At 45.1% G+C, this 21,811-nt stretch overlaps 1 protein-coding gene across 1 annotated transcript in view; it reads right to left on the bottom strand.

Annotated features, from left to right (window-relative positions):
- The window catches only part of LOC146177379 (endothelin-converting enzyme 2-like), a 30,985-nt gene extending 9,666 nt beyond the window's left edge, over window positions 1-21,319 (bottom strand). The window contains exons 1-5 of the mRNA XM_084581539.1: window positions 21,245-21,319; window positions 17,031-17,206; window positions 13,594-14,659; window positions 6,026-6,457; window positions 1,379-1,564 (exon numbers count right to left, since the gene is read on the bottom strand). Of these exons, the coding sequence (XP_084437665.1) occupies window positions 1,379-1,564; window positions 6,026-6,457; window positions 13,594-14,659; window positions 17,031-17,206; window positions 21,245-21,319 (1,935 nt within the window). The remainder of the gene's footprint in view (window positions 1-1,378; window positions 1,565-6,025; window positions 6,458-13,593; window positions 14,660-17,030; window positions 17,207-21,244) is intronic.
- Window positions 21,320-21,811: the final 492 nt, after the last annotated feature.

Below are 21,811 nucleotides of genomic sequence, written 5' to 3'. Positions count from 1 at the left end.
GGTCAAGCAAAAAAGGTACAGAATTTGAGCCCCTTGAAAATGAAAATAACTCCGTTTTTTTTTTTTTTAATTTTGAACTCTTTTCAACTGTTAAAAATTTTAATCGCACACTACATGTTATTAATTAGCATGATCAAGCATTGACTTTTCATTCTGACAATTTTTGTGCCTTTGAAGCCCCCTTTTTTGAATTTTCACTTTTCATCTCCATTTAATTACACATTCTGAATGTTCATTTTCAAATTTTCAACATCACGCACTGGCTTTTCATTCAAAGATTAGGACACACAAGTTTTCAATTTTCAGTTGTTTCAACCTATTATGTGGTTAATTACGCTTTATTTTCTAAGTGAGCACCACCAAATTGGCTTTTCATTCTGTGGGTTTTCATGCTATTGAACCACCCATTTTCAAAATTTTTATTTACTTATTTATTAAAATAATCACATTGATTCCAATTAGTTCGTCATCGCCTATCACACAACAACGAGTACAAAAAGTTACCATGGTATGGTTTTTTTACGCACTCCCCTTATTTCCAACAAGCGGTGCAGACAACTGTTACTTCGACTATACTTCAACAACGTCGACGGCTTTTCGGATGAACGCGCTGTATAGGCTATCCCCTAAATACATAAAGCTAGAGTAATGTATGTCCTATGTGCTGTTATAGTGCCTAGGATCAAGACAGGCGAATTTTCCCTATCAGCTCCGGCATACACACGAGCTAAAATAGTTCGGAAACACGGCGCGCAGGCTTTCCAGGCGGCTGGAGCGACCGGTTGACTAAATGTACCAGCATGCACGGCGACAGTGGTGGCATCGTGAAACCGGCAATTGGGATCGGTCAATTGTTACTGTCGAAGGAACGAATTAGTAGCCGGCTATACCAATGCACCTGATATTTTCAATTGATGCAGTAGATTTTACGCTTCAGAAGAGTAGTAAGAACAGGAAAGTAAATCAATTTGCATCATTGCCAAAGCATTTGCCTGCGGAAGAAAATGGCGTACTGCGAAGTAAAAATTTATAGATCAATGTAGCCGATATTCGATTTTCGAATCGGCAAAGAGTACGCCACGCACTCCATTTTCTGCTTGCTGTGGTTCGATGATGGCCTTTACAGTTTAGAAACAAAATGCACTCACAGTATACAAGTACTGGTTCACCTTACAATATAAATAATTTCTATTTTTTAGACGGCCAATATTCTCCTCTCGTTTTTGTACGGTGACAAAGCAAAGCCACTTTTCAGAATAACTGATTCCAAAATTCCTCACTTCACAAGGATTCATAAAATCATGCACGAGCAGATCATGTACAATCTCTTACAATGCTTTCCAGCCCCCTTGTGAGTCCAATACTGGAAGCTACTTACTTCGGATAGGCGGACGTCATCATGTTTGAGGTTCCGCTTCCAAGCGGCGAACGCCACCTCCATCGCGGGAATTTCTGGAAACAAGTCGGGATTGCCACCGGGGAGGCAGCCCAGCACGCGATCTTCAAAAATAACCTTCACGGCTTCGCTTAACCACGATGACACAATGTTGCCCTTATGGTCCACCTGCAAGAGAATGTATGGTTTCATTTTATCCCCAATCACTGGCCCTTATTACCGCCTGATTGGTGGTAATACAATGTTACGCACTATCACACGTAGCCTATTTAGCACAACTTAAGTTTTTTAGCGATTAGAAAGAGAAAACTGACTTCCAGATTCACGTAAGATAGCTATACGTATTGGCGCAGTGTGTGAAATGATGGTATTGATAATAAGAAGAGTAGCGTCATCTAAGAATTGGAGCCAAACAAGCTATCGAGAAACATTTGCAAGCAATGCCAAATAAAATCGAGCAGATGACAGGTTGTGCCTGCAGTCTTAGTAACGGAGGTGGAAGCAATTAGGAGTTTATACAACAGTATAACCTTATAAAACATACGCATTTTCACTAAGTATTATTTCTATGTAGCGCTGCGCAATTATGTCGTTTGTAGTGAGCTTTTACTCAATGCTTTAGCAGGGATTATAACCCTCCGTAAACTGCATGGCGAACAAAAGAACAAAGTAAGTCTAGGCACACACATACGAGCTCGAGCAGGGGCACTTTCGTTCTCATCATTGTCTTCGTGATATCCTCACATAGTTCACTACAATTTCGCAAGAGCGAAGAGGCGCCACCCTGGCGACCTATGGGGAGCGCAAGAAGAGCAGGTGGCAGTACGTTTTGAGGTTGCTCACGTGCACAGCTCCGCGACCTCGGTGAAGCATGTCCGAAAAGGGAGTGAGTGGCTCCATGATATAATTTACAGGGGAGGTTTGGTAATAATGCCGTACGGGTCAGTGGTACTCGGTTCGAAACTTTGATGACAATCCTGGTGGGGCTACAGGAACCCAGAGCCAAACGAGAGATCCTGTAGGAAAAACGTGTGGCGCCTTATATCGTGACGACGTTTTTGGTGGTCTTGAGAATCCAATGTAAAAGTCTGGGTCAACTGGCGACATTTCATCCGCATTCTTTGCAATGTCTGAAAAGGGAGTCCACTCGGAGGAGTTAGTACTATATAGTAAGATAGTGTCCATCGTGAACACCTCGTATCCATAAAGGAGAAAAAAAGGGCTAAAGACGGTTGTTGACAGAGTGGCAGTATTGTGTGCGTACGTCCCGAAAGGAAGAACAGCGTCCCAGTTGGTCTGATCAGCGGCAACTTACGTCGTGAGCATATTTTCGACAGTGCGATTAAAGCACTCAGTCAGCCCGTTAGTTTCAGTGTGATAGGCTTTGGTGGATTGATGTATGATGCCACATTCAGTCAGTAGAATTTCAACGACGTTGGAAAGGAAGGAGCGGCTTCTGTCACTCAGCAGCTCATGCGGCGCGCCGTGACGAAGAACAAAATGATGTAGCAAGAAAAGGGCAACATCACGGGCAGTATAGGAGGATTGGGCGCCGGGCTCGGCATACCGGGTGGGGTGGTCGATGCTGACAACAATCCAGCGGTTCCCAGAGGCCATGCAGGGAAGTTACCCGTACAAGTCAACGACAAGACGATCAAACGTATTGGCCGGGTGTGAAAGTGGTTGCAACTGGCCAGAAGCAGGGGATGTGGATGGCCTGTGGCGCTGACAGGCGATGCAGGAGCGGACGTGTTTACGAGTATAATTATGCACGTCACGCCAATTGCAACGGTGAGAAATTCTTCGAAACGTTTTGACCCTACCAGGATTGGCCCACTGAAAATCGGCACGAAGAGGCCCTAATTTCAGATCGTAAATGTCGGGAATAACGAAAAGCCACTGTCGGTCATCAGGCATATAGATTAGGCGATAGAGAAGGCCGTCTCGTATGACAAAGTGTGGTGCTTGATGGCGTAAAGCCGAGAAGGCGCAGCGTTGGGAGAGGAGGACACGATGTCGATAAGAGCTGCGAGGCAGAGGTCCTTGCGCTGCCCCGCAGGCATATCAGCGATGGTTAGATATGAGAGGGCGGAATCAGTCACCGTGGAGCAAGCAGTGTCACTAGATAGGGAAGAACAATACAGAGTGTCGGCGTCCATGTTTTTACGACCAGAGCAATATATAAGCGGATGTGAAATGGCTGAAAGCGGAGAGCCAATTGTGCGAGGCAACAGGACGGGTCTTTAAGAGAGGAAAGCCAACATAACACGTTGTGATCCGTGACGACGTCAAACTAATAACCATGCAGGCAGGGCCGGCAATTTGTTAGTGCCCACCACAATGGCCAAACACTCTTTTTCCATAACTGAGTAATTGAAGTCAGATGCATTCAGCAATCAGCTCGAGGAGGCAACGTCGCCGCAGCAGTCGCCAAATCCATGGAACTTCTCCCCAAGCAAAGGTGACGTGCCGACGGCGCTCATCGCAGCATGTCTTAAAGCTTCCATGCGAAGCAATTGTCCGCTGCTTCTTTGACAAGGTGCAGGGTCTCCGGAACGGAAACATCATCGCTTGATGAAAACGGCAAGTTGTGCAGGATGTATAAAGGTGGATTGACATACAAAAGAAAGGGCTGCAGCTCGTGTCTCATGCTTCACAGTAATAAAAGCTTAAGTAAAAAGCAACATGATGTCTCAGTTGTGGTCTGCAGTTACGTACACTGAAGACATATTGGTATACGTGATATTTATGCGCTCCGTCAAGTCATTTGTTGCGGGTGCTAGGGTGTGAAGTGGCAAAACTTCGTCGCACATAGACCCAAAACTCCTCAGCTACATCCGCAGGAAACTGATATCCCCAGTCACCTATTTGATTCGAAGGGGTTCATGGCGTGAGATGACAGAGCGGAGCAGAAATAGGGGCACTTGATAAGCTGTAACCGATGTGGTAGCGGCTGTTTCGCAGGCCCGAGCAAGAGGATATGCTCAAACGACAATCCAGCGGTTTTCAAAGCAAGGTTTTGGAAATGGACCTAATAGGTCGATGCTTTTGTCTCAGCATTTGACTCAGTTGAAACCTCGGCGGTGATGCAGGCATTGCGAAATCAGGGGGTAGACGAGCCGTACGTGAAAGTGCTGGAAGATATATATAGTGGCTGCACAGCAACCATAGTTATGCATAAAGAAAGTAACAAAATTCCCATAAAGAGAGGTGTTATGCAAGGAGACACAATCTCCCCAGTACTATTCACAGCTTGTTTAGAGGAAGTATTCAGAGACTTGGAATTGGAGCAGTTAGGGATAAGGGTAGATGGAGAATACCTATGTAATCTGCGATTTGCTGATGACATTGCCTTGCTAAGCAACTCGGGGGATGAACTGCAAATAATGATTGATGACCTAGACAGGAAAAGTAGAAAGGTAGGCTTGAAAATCAATATGCAGAAGACTAAGGTAATGTTCAACAGCCTTGGGAAGGAACAGCAGTTTGCATTAGGTAGCGAAATACTGGAAGTAGTAGGCGAATATGTCTACTTAGGACAGGTAGTAACCGCAGACCCGGACCACGAAAAGAAAATAACAAGAAGAATACGATTGGGATGGAGCGCATTTGGCAAGCACTCGCAGATTATGACTAGCAGCTTACCGGTATCGCTCAAGAGGAAAGTATACAACAGTTGCATCTTGCCTGTACTCACCTATGGGGCTGAAACGTGGAGGCTAACCAAGAGAGTTCTACTTAAGTTGAGGACAACCCAGAGGGCTATGGAACGAAAAATGGTAGGGGTAACATTAAGAGATAGAAAGCGTGCAGAGTGGGTCAGAGAAATAACTCAAGTTACCGACATTCTAGTAGAAATTAAGAAGAAATGGACATGGGCAGGACATGTAGTGCGAAGAGAGGATAACCGATGGTCGCTGAGGGTAACAAACTGGATTCTAAGGGAAGGAAAGCGTAGCAGGGGGCGGCAGAAAGTTAGGTGGGCGGATGAGATTAAGAAGTTCGCAGGGGTCAAGTGGATGCAGGTAGCACAGAACCGGGTTAAGTGGAGAAATATGGGAGAGGCCTTCGCCCTGCAGTGGGTATAATCGGGCTGATGATGATGATGATTAGGTCGATGCTGACTGACCATACAGCACGCTGGGGAGTTGTACAGGGAGCGACTGCCCAGTGGGAGCAACTTTAGTGCAGTTGTGGCCCTGGCATTGTGTGCAACTGGTCGCGTATGTGTCAAAAGGTGATCGCATGTTAGGCCAGTAACATCGTTCTAGGGCGCGGCGGAGCTTCCCATCCGAGATGACCGCACATGTCTCGTGCAGTATGCGCCAAACATGCAAAAAATGCCACAAATAGAACTAAAATAATCAAATTACTTCCTCTTGCAATGGAAAACCTTGTGACGCCGTTACGACAGCTGTCACATAGCATCAATGCTTTGAAAGTATTTGCCCGTCAATATGATGGCTTTACAAGTCTATGCGTTAATAAGTGGTCACGTATATGGCGAAAAAGAATTTACAAAACTTTACGATAACATTTTATGCAAAATATTAATAGAAAATGACACAGAGGGCGGAATCAGATACATCACGAAAAGAAACACCAGGAAGCATTTGCTGGCTGACTTACTTTTACGCCTTCTCTGTCCACAGCACGGACCAGCTCCTTCGCGTAGAGATAGCCCAGGCCACCGTAGAACATTGCCTTTGTGCCGTTCTTGTAATAGAAAGGCGGGGCCAGAGCTCCCAAGGACAGGGACAGCTGGTTCAGGACATGCACGTACTGGACGTATGGCTGGGCTACACCTTCCGCGATTCTCAGCTGCTCCAAGCCGGCGTCAGAGCCAATGAGGCCGCGTAGGCTCCGACGAGTCTCGATCCAGAAATGGGCGAAGGATGGGGCCCTCTCGGGAAACTTGGCGTACGCCTTCTCGAGACCCTCAGCGGTGAGAAATTTTTTGTCCGGCCATAGCACGCTGTGCACAGTCCGGAGCTTCGCGGCCGCGACATGTTGGGTTCTATTGTCCAGCCATGGTGCGGCCGATGCCTTCTCGGCAGCTATCTGCGGAAAAACAAAGCACACATGTATGATTTACTGCATGTACGAGGTGGCAGAACGCAATAACGTGTAGTCCAAACAAAGTTCTTGATGTGCAGTCTACTCTACACGTGTGAAACTATCTAGAATCTCAATAGACGAGGATGACTCCTACACAACGACTGCAAAGGAGACAGATATCTTCGCCAGAGCTTCCGTATAGCCTCTTGTACGCGCTCCGGCATCACGTAAAACCAAATGATGAATTTTATTTCTTACGCGATAACGTTGAAATCCGTGCCCTGTCGAAATTCCGGCGTTGCCGCTGTAGAGAAAGAGAGAGACACTTTATTTGTCAGCAGTTTAGATGAATTTTGCCTTGAGTTGCATTCAGCTCCTCCTCATGATTCGCAGTTTAAGTCTATCAGCGACCTCTTGCGTTCTTGTCGAGCCCCAGGACTAGGCGTCTGAGTCCCAGCTTCCGAGAACAGCTTGCCAGTGTTCCAGCGAGGGAGATGATACAAGGTCTGCCGGAGGCGCATCCTCCGCACAGTCCCAGATGATATGGCCTAAGGTGGCAGGCACGCCGCACAGTTGGCAGCACGAATTTACTGTGTCGGGAAAGATTTTGGCATACATCTAGTGGTTTGGTGGCTACCACGTTTGCAGCCGCCGCCACGTGGTAGCGTGCTCTCGGCTAAGCCGAGCATGCAGAGGAGACAGGCTCGCCCTGAGCTTTTTGTAATAAGTCGTAATGGCCTGATTTTTATCAAGTGGCTCACCCCGTCGGACATCCGCGTTTGAGGTCTCCTCACCAGCACGGCTGACAAAACCTCGAGCACATTATTGAGCGGCCTCGTTCACCGGGACGCCCCAGTCAGCGGGACCCACACTAGATCCACTACGTTTCTATCTTTTGGCGACGCGATAACACTTTTGAATGCAGTGGCGGAGATACGACCCCTAGTGAAGTTTCGGAGGGCCATTTTGGAATCACTGAGAATGGAGCTGGTTTTGTTTCAAACAATTCCTAGGAGTGTTGCGGCCTCTTCTGCCTCCTCCACTCAGCCCGCGGCCACCGTAGCAGCTACCCTGTGGTAGATGCTCATCGCGGTCAGCACGAAAGCCTCCTTTCATAATGTTGCATTTTGCTGCACAAACTTAGGCGGCAATATCATCCCCCTGATACTTTTTGCCTAACGTCTTCGCTCTGGCCCTCCCCCTAATTTCGTGGCGATCTGCTTACATGTTTGTGAAGAGTGGTTTGACCCCAATGCGTTCACGCATCTCTTAAAGAGTCCTCGCCTGTTATACTTAAGCTCTCAGGATACCTGTCGAATGGCTCTGGCAAGCGGGTACTGACAAGTTACAAGATTGAGCGCAGAATCTTCAATTTGTTATGTTATATAACGACATCACATCATATGACAAATTTGGAAGGCGTATTTGGAAGCTTGCTACTCCCAACCCAAACAGGTAAGACCAATTGAATTTGTTAAGGCGGCGCTTCATTTTGACATATATTATTGCAATCTATTAGTTGCTGCAGAAAGGAGCATGGGTGCGGCTTAATAATGATTTAACAAGCTGAGCAATCTTTTTAATGCCGCGATGATCTTCTATACTTTGTACAATCTCAAGCCGAAATACTAAACAACATCGAACGTGAACAGATGAGAAGAGCAGGACACTGGGCAAAAGGCTGTAACCACTTTGCATCGCAAGAACGCAAAGAAATTGAAATTGAATAGGAAAATATGCTTCGTTACATACGCATCCTTACATCGAAAAGTCCTTGTGCGTCAGTCACTTCGGTGAAGAAGAATGACGGCATACTTCGGTACAGTGTGGATTACAGCTAATCGAGCAACGATAGGAAGAATCAATTCGCCCGATATTCCGCGATGATGGTATGCCGGGCCGACTCTACAAAGGCAGTAATCCTCAGCGGCGGACCGAACTAGCGGCTACTATATAGTAATTAGAACTCGACGAGTAGCAATACTCGCGCAGTCTGGGCTTATTGGTTATTCATGATAGAAAACTCTTCTTTGCGTTCTTTTCCATCGATGAAGAGATCGAAAAAAGAAAGCATTTATCAAGCCTGATGAAATCTAGGATTTTTAGGTAATGCAATTTTGTCTTTGGTCTGCACGAGGGTCACTGAATAATGTGCGTATTTCGTCGGGCATAAAATGGCAAAGCTGTGCAGAGTATCTAGAAGACTTTGTTTTCTTCACCACGACTTTCGATAATTACTTCCGTAGGCTGAGGGCCCTACTTAACGCAGCAAAGCCGTGCGGGCTCAACCTGAGGCCTAAACAACCTTAGTTTGCTTACCAACATCTGCTATCCTTTGTTAACATCATTAGCAAAGACGGTATCTATCCCGATCCCCTGAATACAGCCACTGTAGTCGAGTTCCCCCGCCCTAACGACACGCCGTTGGCAGATCATCGGATAGTGTTCCTATTCCAAGCGCTTTGTAAGAAACTAAATTGCTGACGCATGGTTGAACCTCTGCCCCCTAAACAGTCAGGAGATTCATTTAACTTTGAACCGCTGCAACCGAAAGACTTCAAGAACCAAATCCCCGCTGCCACGACCTCCCCCTCCCCCCCCCCCCCCCCCCCCCTCGCGCTCTCGGGAAACTACTGCCGACGCGAGAATCTTGAACCTAGGTACTACATCCCTCGTACAGAATAGTGGTAGACTGCACTATGTTATCATGTACGACGGCCAAAACCAACTATTTGAAAACCGAGAAAAAATCTCATTTCGACGTTGAAGTCCATGCCTATGCGGGCGACCATTCAAGGTGGTAAGCGAACGTCATACGCCCTACTTGGTCGCCAATTTGAAAACTCCCAAGCCCAGCTTGCTCAAAGAACCCTGAATCTTCAGTAATTCGACGCCACTTTGGTCTACACCTCCGCGAGCTATCCAAAGCAGATTGCTATTTTTAATGTCCTGTGGATGCACCGCCGAACGAAGACAACAACGATACCTCTCGGAATTGAAACCACCATTCCTTTCGCATACCTGCAGTGCTCACACAGCGACTTGCGACATCCAGTTCATTTCCTGAAATACTAAGCCGTTCGCCTTCTGCAGTGTTCGAACATCATCAGTTGTACACATTCTCCTTAAAATACGAAGTACTCGTGAAAAAGCTCGGGCCCAACGTGATGGTGAGTCGTCAGGCGATAAAGCATCTACACGCATATTCTGCAGGTTTTCCATGAAGAGCTCAAACAGGCTCTGGTTACCACGAACGTTGCACAGATTCTGAAAACGTTTCATCAGTCACGATTAGCCATCTACGTGAGATGTTATGCGTAATCGTGCCATGGTTTAGAGACGTAAGACGGCCACGAATTGACAAGTTGAACCACTAAACTATGCCCTTGCAACTAAACGGGGTGGATGTCATCGGCCCATTCCCAACTTCGTCAACGTAAAACAAGCGGATCACTGTAGTCATCGACCTGGTATGCGGACGCAAAAGTGCTTTCTATGGTACTTGAGGAAGAGAGACAACATTCTTCGTTGAACATTTCGCTTTGAGTCTCGACATACAAGAAATTCTAATCACGGACAGACCAATAAAATTTGAGCCTACCCGTAAATTGTTTGGTTTGGAAGGGGGGTTTAATGTCCGAAAGCGACTCAGCCTATCAGAGGCCATAGTGGAGGGCTTCGAAAATTTCGACCAACTGGAGCCTAACGTGTGATTTCATTGCACATTACAGAACATCGGGTGGTCTTCATATCTGCAGCTCTCCAATGCGGTGTCTCTCATAGCCTTAGTCGCCCAGACGTTAGACTACCGAAAACCAAACCTAACCTTCAATGACTAGGCTCATCCATTCTTAGACTGCGGTCATCCAAGCCACACTTGAGCAACACTTTACCATTTCCAGACAAAAGGACTTAAGATTTGTCTCCATTAACTATCGTGGACAGAGTTTCTATTCCTCGATGCCGACAAGACAAGCGATATTATCCCTATGTACATGGCCTTTGCCTATAGCTCCGGCGTCAGACGCTCACCCGGTTAATTCCATTCCGGCTTGTTTAGAGATCACTATGACACTCTCAGCAGTGCTGTCTCACGTCTTTTACACCGAAATACATGACAAAGCTATATACCTGAGCCGCAAAGCCTGGCGGCTCGCCTGGTTTCTCATTAAAGATTAACAACGCACCGATGAGCTATGCTACAACTTACGACGAACCCACGCAGATGACAAACCGAAGATAAGTCTCCGATTCGACGCAGATATGGCGTCGCCGTGAGAGCGAAAAACTGTTCCGCCGATGTCTGCCGTGTTGAAAAACGACCACAAAGTCATCTTCGACGGCGTGGAAGAATCGCAGCGGTGCCGCCCGTTCCAGACATATTGCTTGTTGTGTGCCTCAAGTCCCATTACGCGTGTTGTGTTGATGCTAAAATTCCTATTTATTTTTGCGGTTATGAGTTCCCTCTAAAGTAATCAAAGCAAATATCCAATGCGGAAAGATGCAGCCCATTGTTTTAGTAATTGTTGCCTAGGGCCAACGCTGGCATGCGGGCTTGTCACTCTTTCTGTGACGCTCTGATCAGTATTGGCGGTGCCACGGTTTTTAGGGCGAAACCTTTTTATGGCTAGTTACTCGTCAGCGCGTACGTCCGTGCATCCGCGAGAAGTGTCCCACTCTTTTGCGAGATTCCGCGGCATATCCCGGGATTACACTTGTAAATCCATCCTGACTGCGTGTTCAGAAAAAACCCTACCTCCACCGGGAATCGAACCTCCATCCATCGGATCCCCAGCCGAGCGCTTTAACCAGCAGCGCGATGCCCGGGATCATGAAACGCATGTCATAGTTCTCTTTGTTTACTGTAAGGATGATAGTTTACTGTAATGGTGATAGTTTACTGTAAGGTTGATAGTTTACTGCAAGGGAAATATTTTACTGTAAGAATGATAGTTTACTGCAAGAATGATACTTTACTGCAAGAGTGATAGTTTACTGTAAGGATGATAGTTTACTGTAAGGGTGATAGTTTACTGTAAGGGTGATAGTTTACTGTAAGGATGATAGTTTACTGTAAGGATGATAGTTTACTGTATGGGTGATAGTTTACTGTAAGGATGATAGTTTACTGTAAGGATGATAGTTTACTGTAAGGGTGATAGTAGCGGAAATCCGCGAGTGACAGATTTTTCGCCTGTCCTCTCATGTGAAAGAAAAAACACCGGTGAAGTTTGATGCGTTCAACGAACGTTCGTTGTGTTCATGAGGGGGCGCGCGATGCATGTGAAGCAACAATAGTCAGGCTGTCGCATTTCACTACTGCAGAGTATAAGGTAATTCGTCATCATTGTAGGCAGAAGGTTGTCAGTAAAAGGTTGGCAGCAGAGGTGCCATGCTTTCCACAGCGAGAGTTAAAAATAAATTGATAAACCCTGTCTGCACTGTTAATCGAACCTAAATCCTTTGGATCACCCGTCCAGTGCTTTAGCAACTGCACCACGCCCAAATTTTTCTTTAATGCCTGGTCATGACACATTGCCTTTCAGGAGAACAGAATCAACAAAACTAACAGAAACCCCAATTACATGCGCTATTTACATATGACTCACTAAAAAATTACGATGAACTTTAGCTACTAACGAAATGCGAAAGCCAAAGTGCCGCATTCTGCTACGCAACTGGTATGAATTATTGATTAATTAATCAGTAGTCGTTATTCGACAAAATAATAGATTGCTAACTTTGTAAATAAACAACTATTCATAATTCAGTTCATCAACGAAATACCTAATTAGCCATTATTTAGTAATAAATTATGTGTTTCAATAAATATTCATTCACTATTAGTATTTGATCATTAGTTGACATGTGGCCATATAAGGCACACATTCGCGCACACTCTGTGATTGATCGAGACCTCTATGACGTCATCCCGCCTCGGAAGGACGTTATCTGCTGTAGGCCATCATTGCACCCGCCACCGTTAAGGTGGTGGACGGCGGCTGTTGCGGCTAGCATACTTCTCTTCTTTTTCTCCCTTCTCTACTTTCTCTCTTCTGTCCGCACACGGCAGAGGAGGTGGCTCTGCTACAGAGCCGATAGCAGGCCCATGCATTTTCTTTTCCTTTTTTCTGCGGCCACGACAGCAGCATTAGCCATAAAATGCTTTCGCCTTAATTCACGCATACAGAACAATGGCTGTAGTCTTGAGATCCACTTGGGAGATTCTGCAGCAGCTTTCTGTATTGCCAAAACCCTGTCCACGCTTTCCAGAAAATAAATTAGGGAAGGCCATGCGTATTTATCACAATGGCAACCAGCCATTCTTGAACGCCATTACAGTGCAGGCCCAAGAGCATAATTAAATCAACAGGTACCCCATTCTCATTTTCTACGCTTAACTACCGAATACCATGTGGGTAAAGTGGAAAATCTTTCATTAGCATTTATTGCAGTCATCCCAAAAATATACCCCTTCCGAACAGTGTAAAAAACATTGTCTATTGTTCCTTCAATTCTGAACTGAACTGAATTGTTCCTGGCTACCTGCATATCAAACAGTGCGATTCCCAGGGTAAAAATCCTTTACCTTCAAAAATGTTTTAACCAGAAAGATTTCGGTGTGCAATTTAAAAAAGAAGGTTACTTTACTCCTGGCTTCACGTGCATACTTTAGCCTTTTTGACACATCTGCACCTGGTCCTCCACTATACAAGGCCCATTTTCAATAAGCTTAACCTTACCATTGGAGCAATGCGCAAGGTGCTTGTCACAACTGATAATTATTTTAAAGCGAAAGCCTTAATAGGTTATGTTATGTCGCCAAAAACGGAGGGCATAAATTGTCCAGAGAGGAAACAAAAATATGTGCAGTGATTAGATCATTAGCGGCAAAGAATTTTGTGATAAAGATTTTAAATAAGAAATTGGTGATAAGGACAATAATGGTAACAAATCTCAATATGAAATCGCTTATAATGAAATTAGTGATAAGAACCTTAGTGGCATAGACACTATTGGCAACTTCGTGTGTGCACAAAAGGCACTCTTGAGCAACTGTAGCACGTACTTTGGTTCTTTTTCGTTCCGCGGCAAATTTGTCAATTCAACCTTGAAATTTCACAAGTATCCAACCTTACCTCTACAATGCTGACCAACTGGGAGTCAATGTTCCGACGCTGTTCATCAGTGAAATGCATCACTGCAACCATAGCGGTCACCAGAAGCTTGTAGCTGGCCTCAACCTGGCTGGCGCAGAACAAAGGCCGCATGTCTTGAGCGTGACTCTGACTTCCATGCAGGACAAGCAGGATGGTATCAGGGTTGGCTACTGCTCCATATGCCTCCAGAAACAGCCATGCCAAATTTCGGCGAATACGGCTGTCGTTGAATGATCCAAAAATTTGCAGTGTCGCATTCATCACGGTCACGTCAGTCATGAGCCACAGATCTTCCATTGTGAAAGGCGGATTAATCGCAAGCTTGATGTCGATGACACATTTTAAATAGGTCGTGTTGGTGAGTTGCGTGATGTCGTCCAATTTCTGTAGTGGCAATACCGCAGGCACTCTAGCCTTGCCTGAACTAGATGAAATAAACAAGTCGAAGATGTAGCCAAGCATGTTATAGGCTTCAGTGATTTCATCAGCAGAAGGCGTTGCATGTGCGTCGTTAGCGTAAAGCTTGAACATTGCTCGGTAGACCTTGTCAAAGAACTGCCTGGGTATTTGTTTAAAGACAGTCCTCCACTCCAACATGAAGTTGTTCGGGGCGAAGAATAGACGTCGCTTCTGGCTGTCATCCGCCGCCGGTGGAAGCAGGTTCAGCGAAAACCAAAGGTTGACGTTCCAGTTGAAGGCAAGGTCAAACAGAATTTCCAGTGGAGAGAATCCTTCGACATCTTCTAGATCCTCCGGCCATGTGAGACCGCGCTTGCTCATGAAGTCCTTGAAGACGCCAACTTGCGAGCCCGACTGCGCAACGCAGCTGTTGAACATGGCAAGCGCTTTCCTCCCTGCTGGAAGTCGGGCAACACCTCCGAGTAGCGTGTCTGGTAGATTTGCCTGCCACGTCATCACCATGTCTGTCAGAGCAGAGCGGGACAGCTCTGCGAACTGCTTACGGGGTGTCCAGTGGCCGCAGACGTAGGCAGCAAAATCTTTACATGGATCCATGTTTTTGTCCAGCTGGCTTTCGATTAGCGCCCTGCCAAAAACACAAAGCTCTGCGTCTCAACTCGGGCATCTTTCCCTGTGCTGAGAAGCACTATCTTTCTCGAGCGCTTCCCTTCCCAGAAAAAGGAAGAATAGCTTCGATAAGTTAAAGAAATGTACAGGAAAGGTGTAATTTAGCTACTCTGCTTAAAGGGGAATACGAATTCATGACGTAAGTAAAATTCTGTGTTACTTCTACCGCCTAAGTGGGGCAAACTTTGGCTTAGTGCCCTCGAGGAATATACAAAATCACAAAGTTTCAACATAGTTTTGGATCTTCAGAATGCCCCATGTACTCCCCTGGCGCAGACACACCACCAATAATCCAAGAAAGATATCAAAACTATGGAACGTAACTTTAAAGGGAAGTAGATAAGAGCACAAGATGCATTGGAAACAAGTTGTAAGCAGGAACCCTAGAACAACATGTAAGGAAACATACCGAAACGTTTTCCATATGTCAGAGCACCACTGTAAAAAGGTTTTGTTGAAAAATACAGATATTTTCTGTCAGCTACCCTGCCAGAAATGTTCTGCTCTGCTACGTTTTCTGTTTTTTAACTTTTCTGTGATTTTACAGTTTTTCTTTTGCTACTGATAGAATATCTTAGTAAATTGACAAAACGTTTCTGTTATATGGCGTTTTTTTGTTTCTTTTTTCTGTTTTTCTTCCTGTGGCAGTGAATATAATGATGCAAATACAATTTAATTGTCTTTCATCCCACGTTTTCTGCCTCTAACAACAATAAAATTTCTTTAAGCGCCAAGTTTTTCAATGAACACTATTTTAAGGCGAACGCCCGGCCACCTACATTTCACGAATATCTCTCGGCGCTGGTAATACTCGATGGCACCCATACGGCTGGCCTCGCAAAAGCCCTTGTCTAGCCACCGAAACTGGAAAGCCAAACAACAACTGACCTCAATGTACAACCCCTAGTTATCTTCTTTTGAATCGAACTTGTTGCGCATGCGATCATCGGACTGCGTCTTCGGTGCTGTCATACCATTTCGCTTTCTACTAAAACATTATCTATTATATAAGTAAAAATAAGTTTACGGTAAAAAATAGAACAGATGGCAAAAATATATCGAATTATTTGCCTTCGATTCAAGGTTTCGGCTGGATAACAGAAAATTAATGTCTTTTCGTGAACGTATTTCGGTCAATGAAGTAGAACAGATTTTCTCTGTACTGGTACAGAAATTTTCTTTAAAGATATCTGTAATTTCACCCACATGTTTTACGGCATAATAGCTTGCTATCAAAAGGCCATGAGAAAGTGTAAAAAGAGATGTACATCTAAAGGGTCGATTTTCTGTGCGCCTCTCAGAATTTAGCGAGCTCTTCGTACAGTGTGACACAGTGATACGCACGCTACATTGCCTCGGAAGGACTACCGTTGAAATAGCACAAAGCTTTACACGGAAGGTAGTAATGACGACAAACACCGTGTTTACACACGTTGCTCTCGCGGCAGCGTATCCAGTGGTGGCCATCGATATAGCCCACGATGTCTACTGCTCAGTGCATAATTCATTTTCCTTTAGCATGAGTCTGCCCCTTTCTACGGTTCGCGCTTCCTACCGTTATATCAATATATTTCACACGCGCTCTGCAATTCAAAACATAACCTTGGAATGTTTTGCTTTACTTTATTGCTTTGAGAGCCAAGCCTATGTTCTTGCCCGTTGCCTGAGGACTCAACACTGACTGTACCGAGAAGTGCAAAATACTAGAATGCTTTGCGGTCACCTCAGACTGCAACGCGACCTCAAACTTGAGGAATGAGACAGGCGCTGATATTACGTCGGATATTTTTCAAAGCCTGGAGTCGCGAGTTTGAGTAAGGTCGGAAGAAATCGATAGATGGCGGAGGTAGTTGGGAGGCGATTTCTCAAAAATCTTGCCTCATTTACTCATGTGTGCCTATGTCGCTGGTGCAGAGCCGAAATATTATAACGCTTCCAATCCAATAACTTGCATTGGCTTTTTAAGTGCCCTAGGTTATCGCCTCATGCGATGTTTCAGGCATTAGCCGATACATAAATGTCATAGCAGTGTTGAGCAGCTTTGAAGCCCTCCCATTTTATTGTGAAAGCTACCATTCCTCGTCGTGAGGGTTCGGAACCTTTCAATGCTGCCAGCTCTATTCTCATTGATCTGCAATTTCATAGCTAACTATAACCGGGTCTCTGAACAAAGACAGTGTAACATGTGCCCGCAATTAGCATTGCATGAACCTCATCTGTGCTAACGATATTTTATATACTCTTTCTACCTGCTTGTTCATCGACCAGAGTTTGTGTGCCAAGCTGTAAGTCGGGAAAACTAGGATTGAATGAAGTTGACCCTCGCTCACCAGTGCCGGGCGCAGGACTCTGTCGTGCAGAGCAGAGTTGAGATTGGGACTGGTCTACGCCGCAGGATTAACGTGAATGCCACCACGGCGCCCACAACCAAAATGGTGACGAATATCTTGGCCTCCATCGACGCTTTTAAGTGGCGTTTAGAAGCTGCCGATGGCGAGGGCGCGTTCTGCGGTAGAGTTTGAGAGATCTCAGAACGAGAACCATGTGACACGGATTGAATTAGACATGGAAGACAAGTTATTCGACAGAGACATTTGACGGATAATACATACAGAATGCCTCGCTTGTTTATTTCTTTTTCTTTAAACAAGGCCTGTATCAGCACCACGGACCAGTAATATTGCAAATATTATTTATCTTCAAGCTAACTATTTATACAAATTGAAAAGTACACAATACTGCGGCTTGTGAAATACAGGGAATAGTCAGAGCAAAAATTAGGAGAACGCTTAGTCTTTTCCTTAAGATCAGACACGATTTCACTCATCACCGCATCTTGGTTGCCATATTTTGCAGTCTGACATAATAATTAGGTTTTTATACTATAATCACTGTAACATCAGCAAACGCATTAAAACACATTGGCTAGCCATGCGCAGTCGAACGCGTGTACGACCTGCTATCTAGTACGCTTGTTACCAACGGCCCTCCGTTGCAACAACGCAAGGTACTAACCACTAAACAATCTTACCTGCCCGAAAAGCACGTACTGCAAATGTGTTGAACCAGGCAATAAAGAATAAATTTCTTCCTGTGTATCCCTTCCCACGCAATGTAGAGGGCTTTGGTGCGGACCCTTAGTATTAAAATTATTTTATTCAATTACGCATTTTTCTGACTTTTCGTCTCAGCTAGCCTTGCAGGCTGTCGCGTATTATTTGCTGACAACCCCATTAGTACGATTGCCACTCAGGTGCAAAAACAAAGTATGGCAAGATCTAATAATACAATATTATTCATTCACGGTGTCTCATGAGACAGTGAACAAAAATACACTACATCATCAAAAGATGGAAAAAAACAGAAAAAGAAGCAAAATATTAGTTGCACGTTCTATTTCATTGCTTTCTGCTCACCGGCAAAGGTAAATGCTGGAAAAAAACGTGGAACATTTATGTTTTCTGCCTCTCGAAATATCAGTTAAGCAAAAGTTGAGAGACAACTGACAGGTCCCGAATGAAAATTTAGGTATCACTGAGAGAGGAAAATAACCAATTTTTACATTCCGTTATGAGAGTTTATGAACTCATTTACGGAATCGTCAATTATGGCTCAAGATTTATGACAAATTGTCATAAATGTCAGGGTGCTGGAAATAATACTGGCTTCTTACTAGCAACTTCAAATTGTTTGCACTTGAAAACTCGAAAGAATAACTTACGAAATCTTAACATCATTACTATTGCCGCGAAACCTCGAAAACTGTATTTGTTGTTCTTCACAGCCGCCGGCATACGGCCTTATCACTCTGATTCTGGATCGCGTATCAGTTCAGTAATCATTGTTTGTTAATGCTCGATGCCGCGAGTCACACCTTTATCAGTTTTCGTTGTAGCGTAAGATGCACCGAGATCTATCCCGACACTCGTGTGTCTTTCTACAATGTTCCAGCCTGTGCTGGTAGCTGTTTGCGACGTTATCTAGATTGTTCTGAGCAGCCTTTAAATTGAGCGTTGACGAGAGTGACAGACATTCTTTGTTCGACGATCGACGAGCACGTTTGTTGCGATCGCCGCCGCCGAGTTGCTTAGTTCTTTTGGGTGCGCAAGTCAGCCCAATAAAGAGTTTCTTCAGTGCAATCACCGACTCTTCGTTTGTGACATCGACCCTGGTCACCACCACATGGCACTATCATTAACCATTACAACTTCATGTTCTTACAACTTCATCGTAAAATATCTGGCGCTCCTGCCTGTCTTAAGTTGTGGCTGCGAGGCAGTGAATTACCACCACGAAAACTGTCACAGCAGGTGAAAATGGCATCCTGATAGCCTGGGGGTTTTCTAAACAAAAATGTAAATGATTGTGTTGAGCCTGATTTTCCAGGCTCATGCCATATACGGGATCCTCGTTGATCACTGGCCATCATGCACAGCTTTCTTTCAGCCAGGTATTACTTTTTTTGCGAAAGGATAAATGCTAGAGTCATCGCGTTTCAACCGTGTTTGTAAAACCGTTTTCTGCTACTTGCTTGAACAGCACGATGGCAGTGCTTACATGAAGCCTCGCTAATCAAGATTTACTGCTTTCCATGTGATCTGCTGCTACATCACTGTTAGCTTGCCATTTGTGGCTGAGGCGCCAGTGTTTGTGGTGGCCTGTCCGAATAACGCAGATAGTCGCAGTTAGACATTGCAAACTTTGTTACTCTAGTTAGGCCATACAACTAGGTCCAATCAAGCGACTCGCCAGGCCCGGAATTTTACCCATAGATCCCGAAAAAAAAAACTGTCGCTTCCCTCCTTTCTGCTTTTCGACTGCATTAGCGAAGTTCTTCATCAACCCATGGTAATAAAAACTCTTGGCGCAGTTTTGGTGCTCCAAAGTGCCCGACCGGCCAAATGTCAGCTCACCTTCAACAGTAGCAGTATTGGGCGAGTTGGAAGTAGTTCTCTTTGTGGAATAGCGCTAACAAGACAACGGACAGAAGAGTAGACAACACAGGGCGCTTTCTAAGAACTGTAGATTTATTGAAAAACACATTAACGATATAAGGAGAAAACGCGCAGAACAAAACATCAATGATTACGCTGCAAAAAAAGGCACTTATCGGTGAAGGCTATCTCATTATCCTTTAACCTATCGGATGCTTTTGCTACACACGTGTCCCGGTTCTTAGCTTTGCAGTAAGCTTCAATTGGAGAAATATAGGAGAGGCCTTCGCCAGGCAGTGGATATATTAAGGCTGATGATGATGAAGCTTCGACAATCTCTCCGCCTACCTGGTTGTTCCTGCAGTATTGAATTGTGTTATGAAAGTCAGGCATGCAAGGCTTATCTTTAAGATCATTGCAGTCATCATCATCATCATCAGCCTGACTATACCCACTCCCACTGCAGGGCGAAGGCCTCTCCAATATTTCTCCACTTAAGCCGGTTCTGTGCTAGCTGTATCCACATCACCCCTGCAAACTTCCTAACCTCATCCACCCACCTAACTTTCTGCCGCCCCCTGCTACGCTTTCCTTCCCTTGAAATCCAGTTTGTTACCCTTAGCGACCACCGGTTATCCTCTCTTAGCACTACATGTCCTGCCCATGCCCATTTCTTCTTCTTAATTTCCACTAGAACGTCGGTAACTTGAGTTATTTCTCTGACCCATTCTGCACGCTTCTTATCTCTTAATGTTGCCCCTACCACTTTTCGTTCCATAGCCCTCTGAGTTGTCCTCAACTTAAATAGAACTCTCTTCGTTAGCCTCCACGTTCGAGCCCCATAGGTGAGTACAGGCAAGATGCAACTGTTGTATACTTTCCTCTTTAGCGATACCGGTAAGCTGCTAGTCATAATCTGTGAGTGGTTGCCAAATGCGCTCCATCCCAATCTTATTCTTCTTGTTATTTCCTTTTCATGGTCCGGATCTGCGGTTACTACCTGTCCTAGGTAGACATATTCGCCTACCACTGCACTGCAGTCACGACAGTGCACTAAGAGGTTATAAGAGGTGGATTGTTTCACAGCAAGAGAAGTTTCGTGCACTTTCAGTCTGATATTGATACACCTCCCGGTTTGAACATAATATATCTTTCCACAAGCCAAAGGAACCCTGTAAACGACACCTTTTTTGCAGTCCGTGAACTTATCTGCGTGTTACACACTGCAATGCCACCTTTCTCTCCTGAACGAGGCTGTCTCCAGTTTCTAATGCACTGCAGACCACACGTTTCCACCCAAGAACCAAACAATCCAATATTACCGCAACAACCAGGCAGAAAGGAAGATTTTTGAAACTTACTGCATAGCTAAGAACCCTTACACGAGTGTGACGAAATCGCCCGTTACGTTACAGAATAATAAGATAGCGTTCATTGATAAGTGCCTTTATTTGCAGCCTAATCCTTGATGTATTGTTTCGCGCGTTTTCTCCTTATATACTTCATAAGTTTTCAAGTAAACCTTCAGTTGGTAGCAAGTGCCCGCGTCGTCTACTCTTTCTTCTGTCCCTCGTCCTATTCACGCTATTCCACAAACAAAATCAGCTAACCTTGTTGGATGCGGGTTCTTTGCCTGCGGTCAGCAGCTCGTTCAGTGCCTTTATGGAATCCTCCTTCATCTGCATGCTGGCTGCCTTCGACGCAGTGGACTGTACTGATGTCGCACGTGACCGACGGGCCGTAGACTGCTTGCGCTGTGGGGACGTCCCTGCGGAAGCGCAGGCACCCGGATCCGCAGGCTGCTCTTGCTGGTCGGCATTATTGGCCTCCTGCAAAAACAAGCTGATGGTGAGCGTTCTCTGTACACACAGGATGATGCCGCAATCATGGAAGCAGGGGACCTAACTCGTGCTCGCAGCCTATGCATACAATAGCGACCTTGAGTCTTAAGCATCCAGAATGGTTCTTACAACTTAGTTGCAAAGATTAAAAATTGTAGGATTTCAGAATCTCGCATTCGGTAATTCGTTTAATACTAGCCACCTCAGTGAAAAAACAGTGAATTGTAGCTTTGGTAATCATAGAGCATGTGATTAAGTAAAGCGCTAAGGCAGCTGTGCCTGGTACAGGAATTTAGGTTAAAAAGGTTGCCTAAGCATCTCATCGCGATATTAGGC

This window comes from Amblyomma maculatum, chromosome 10 (genome assembly GCF_055883805.1).
Source record: "Amblyomma maculatum isolate TAMU_Amacu chromosome 10, ASM5588380v1, whole genome shotgun sequence".
NCBI classification, from domain to species: domain Eukaryota; kingdom Metazoa; phylum Arthropoda; class Arachnida; order Ixodida; family Ixodidae; genus Amblyomma; species Amblyomma maculatum.
The sequence above is the reverse complement of the archived record's forward strand: the minus strand, read 5'-3'. Positions and strand labels throughout refer to the sequence as shown.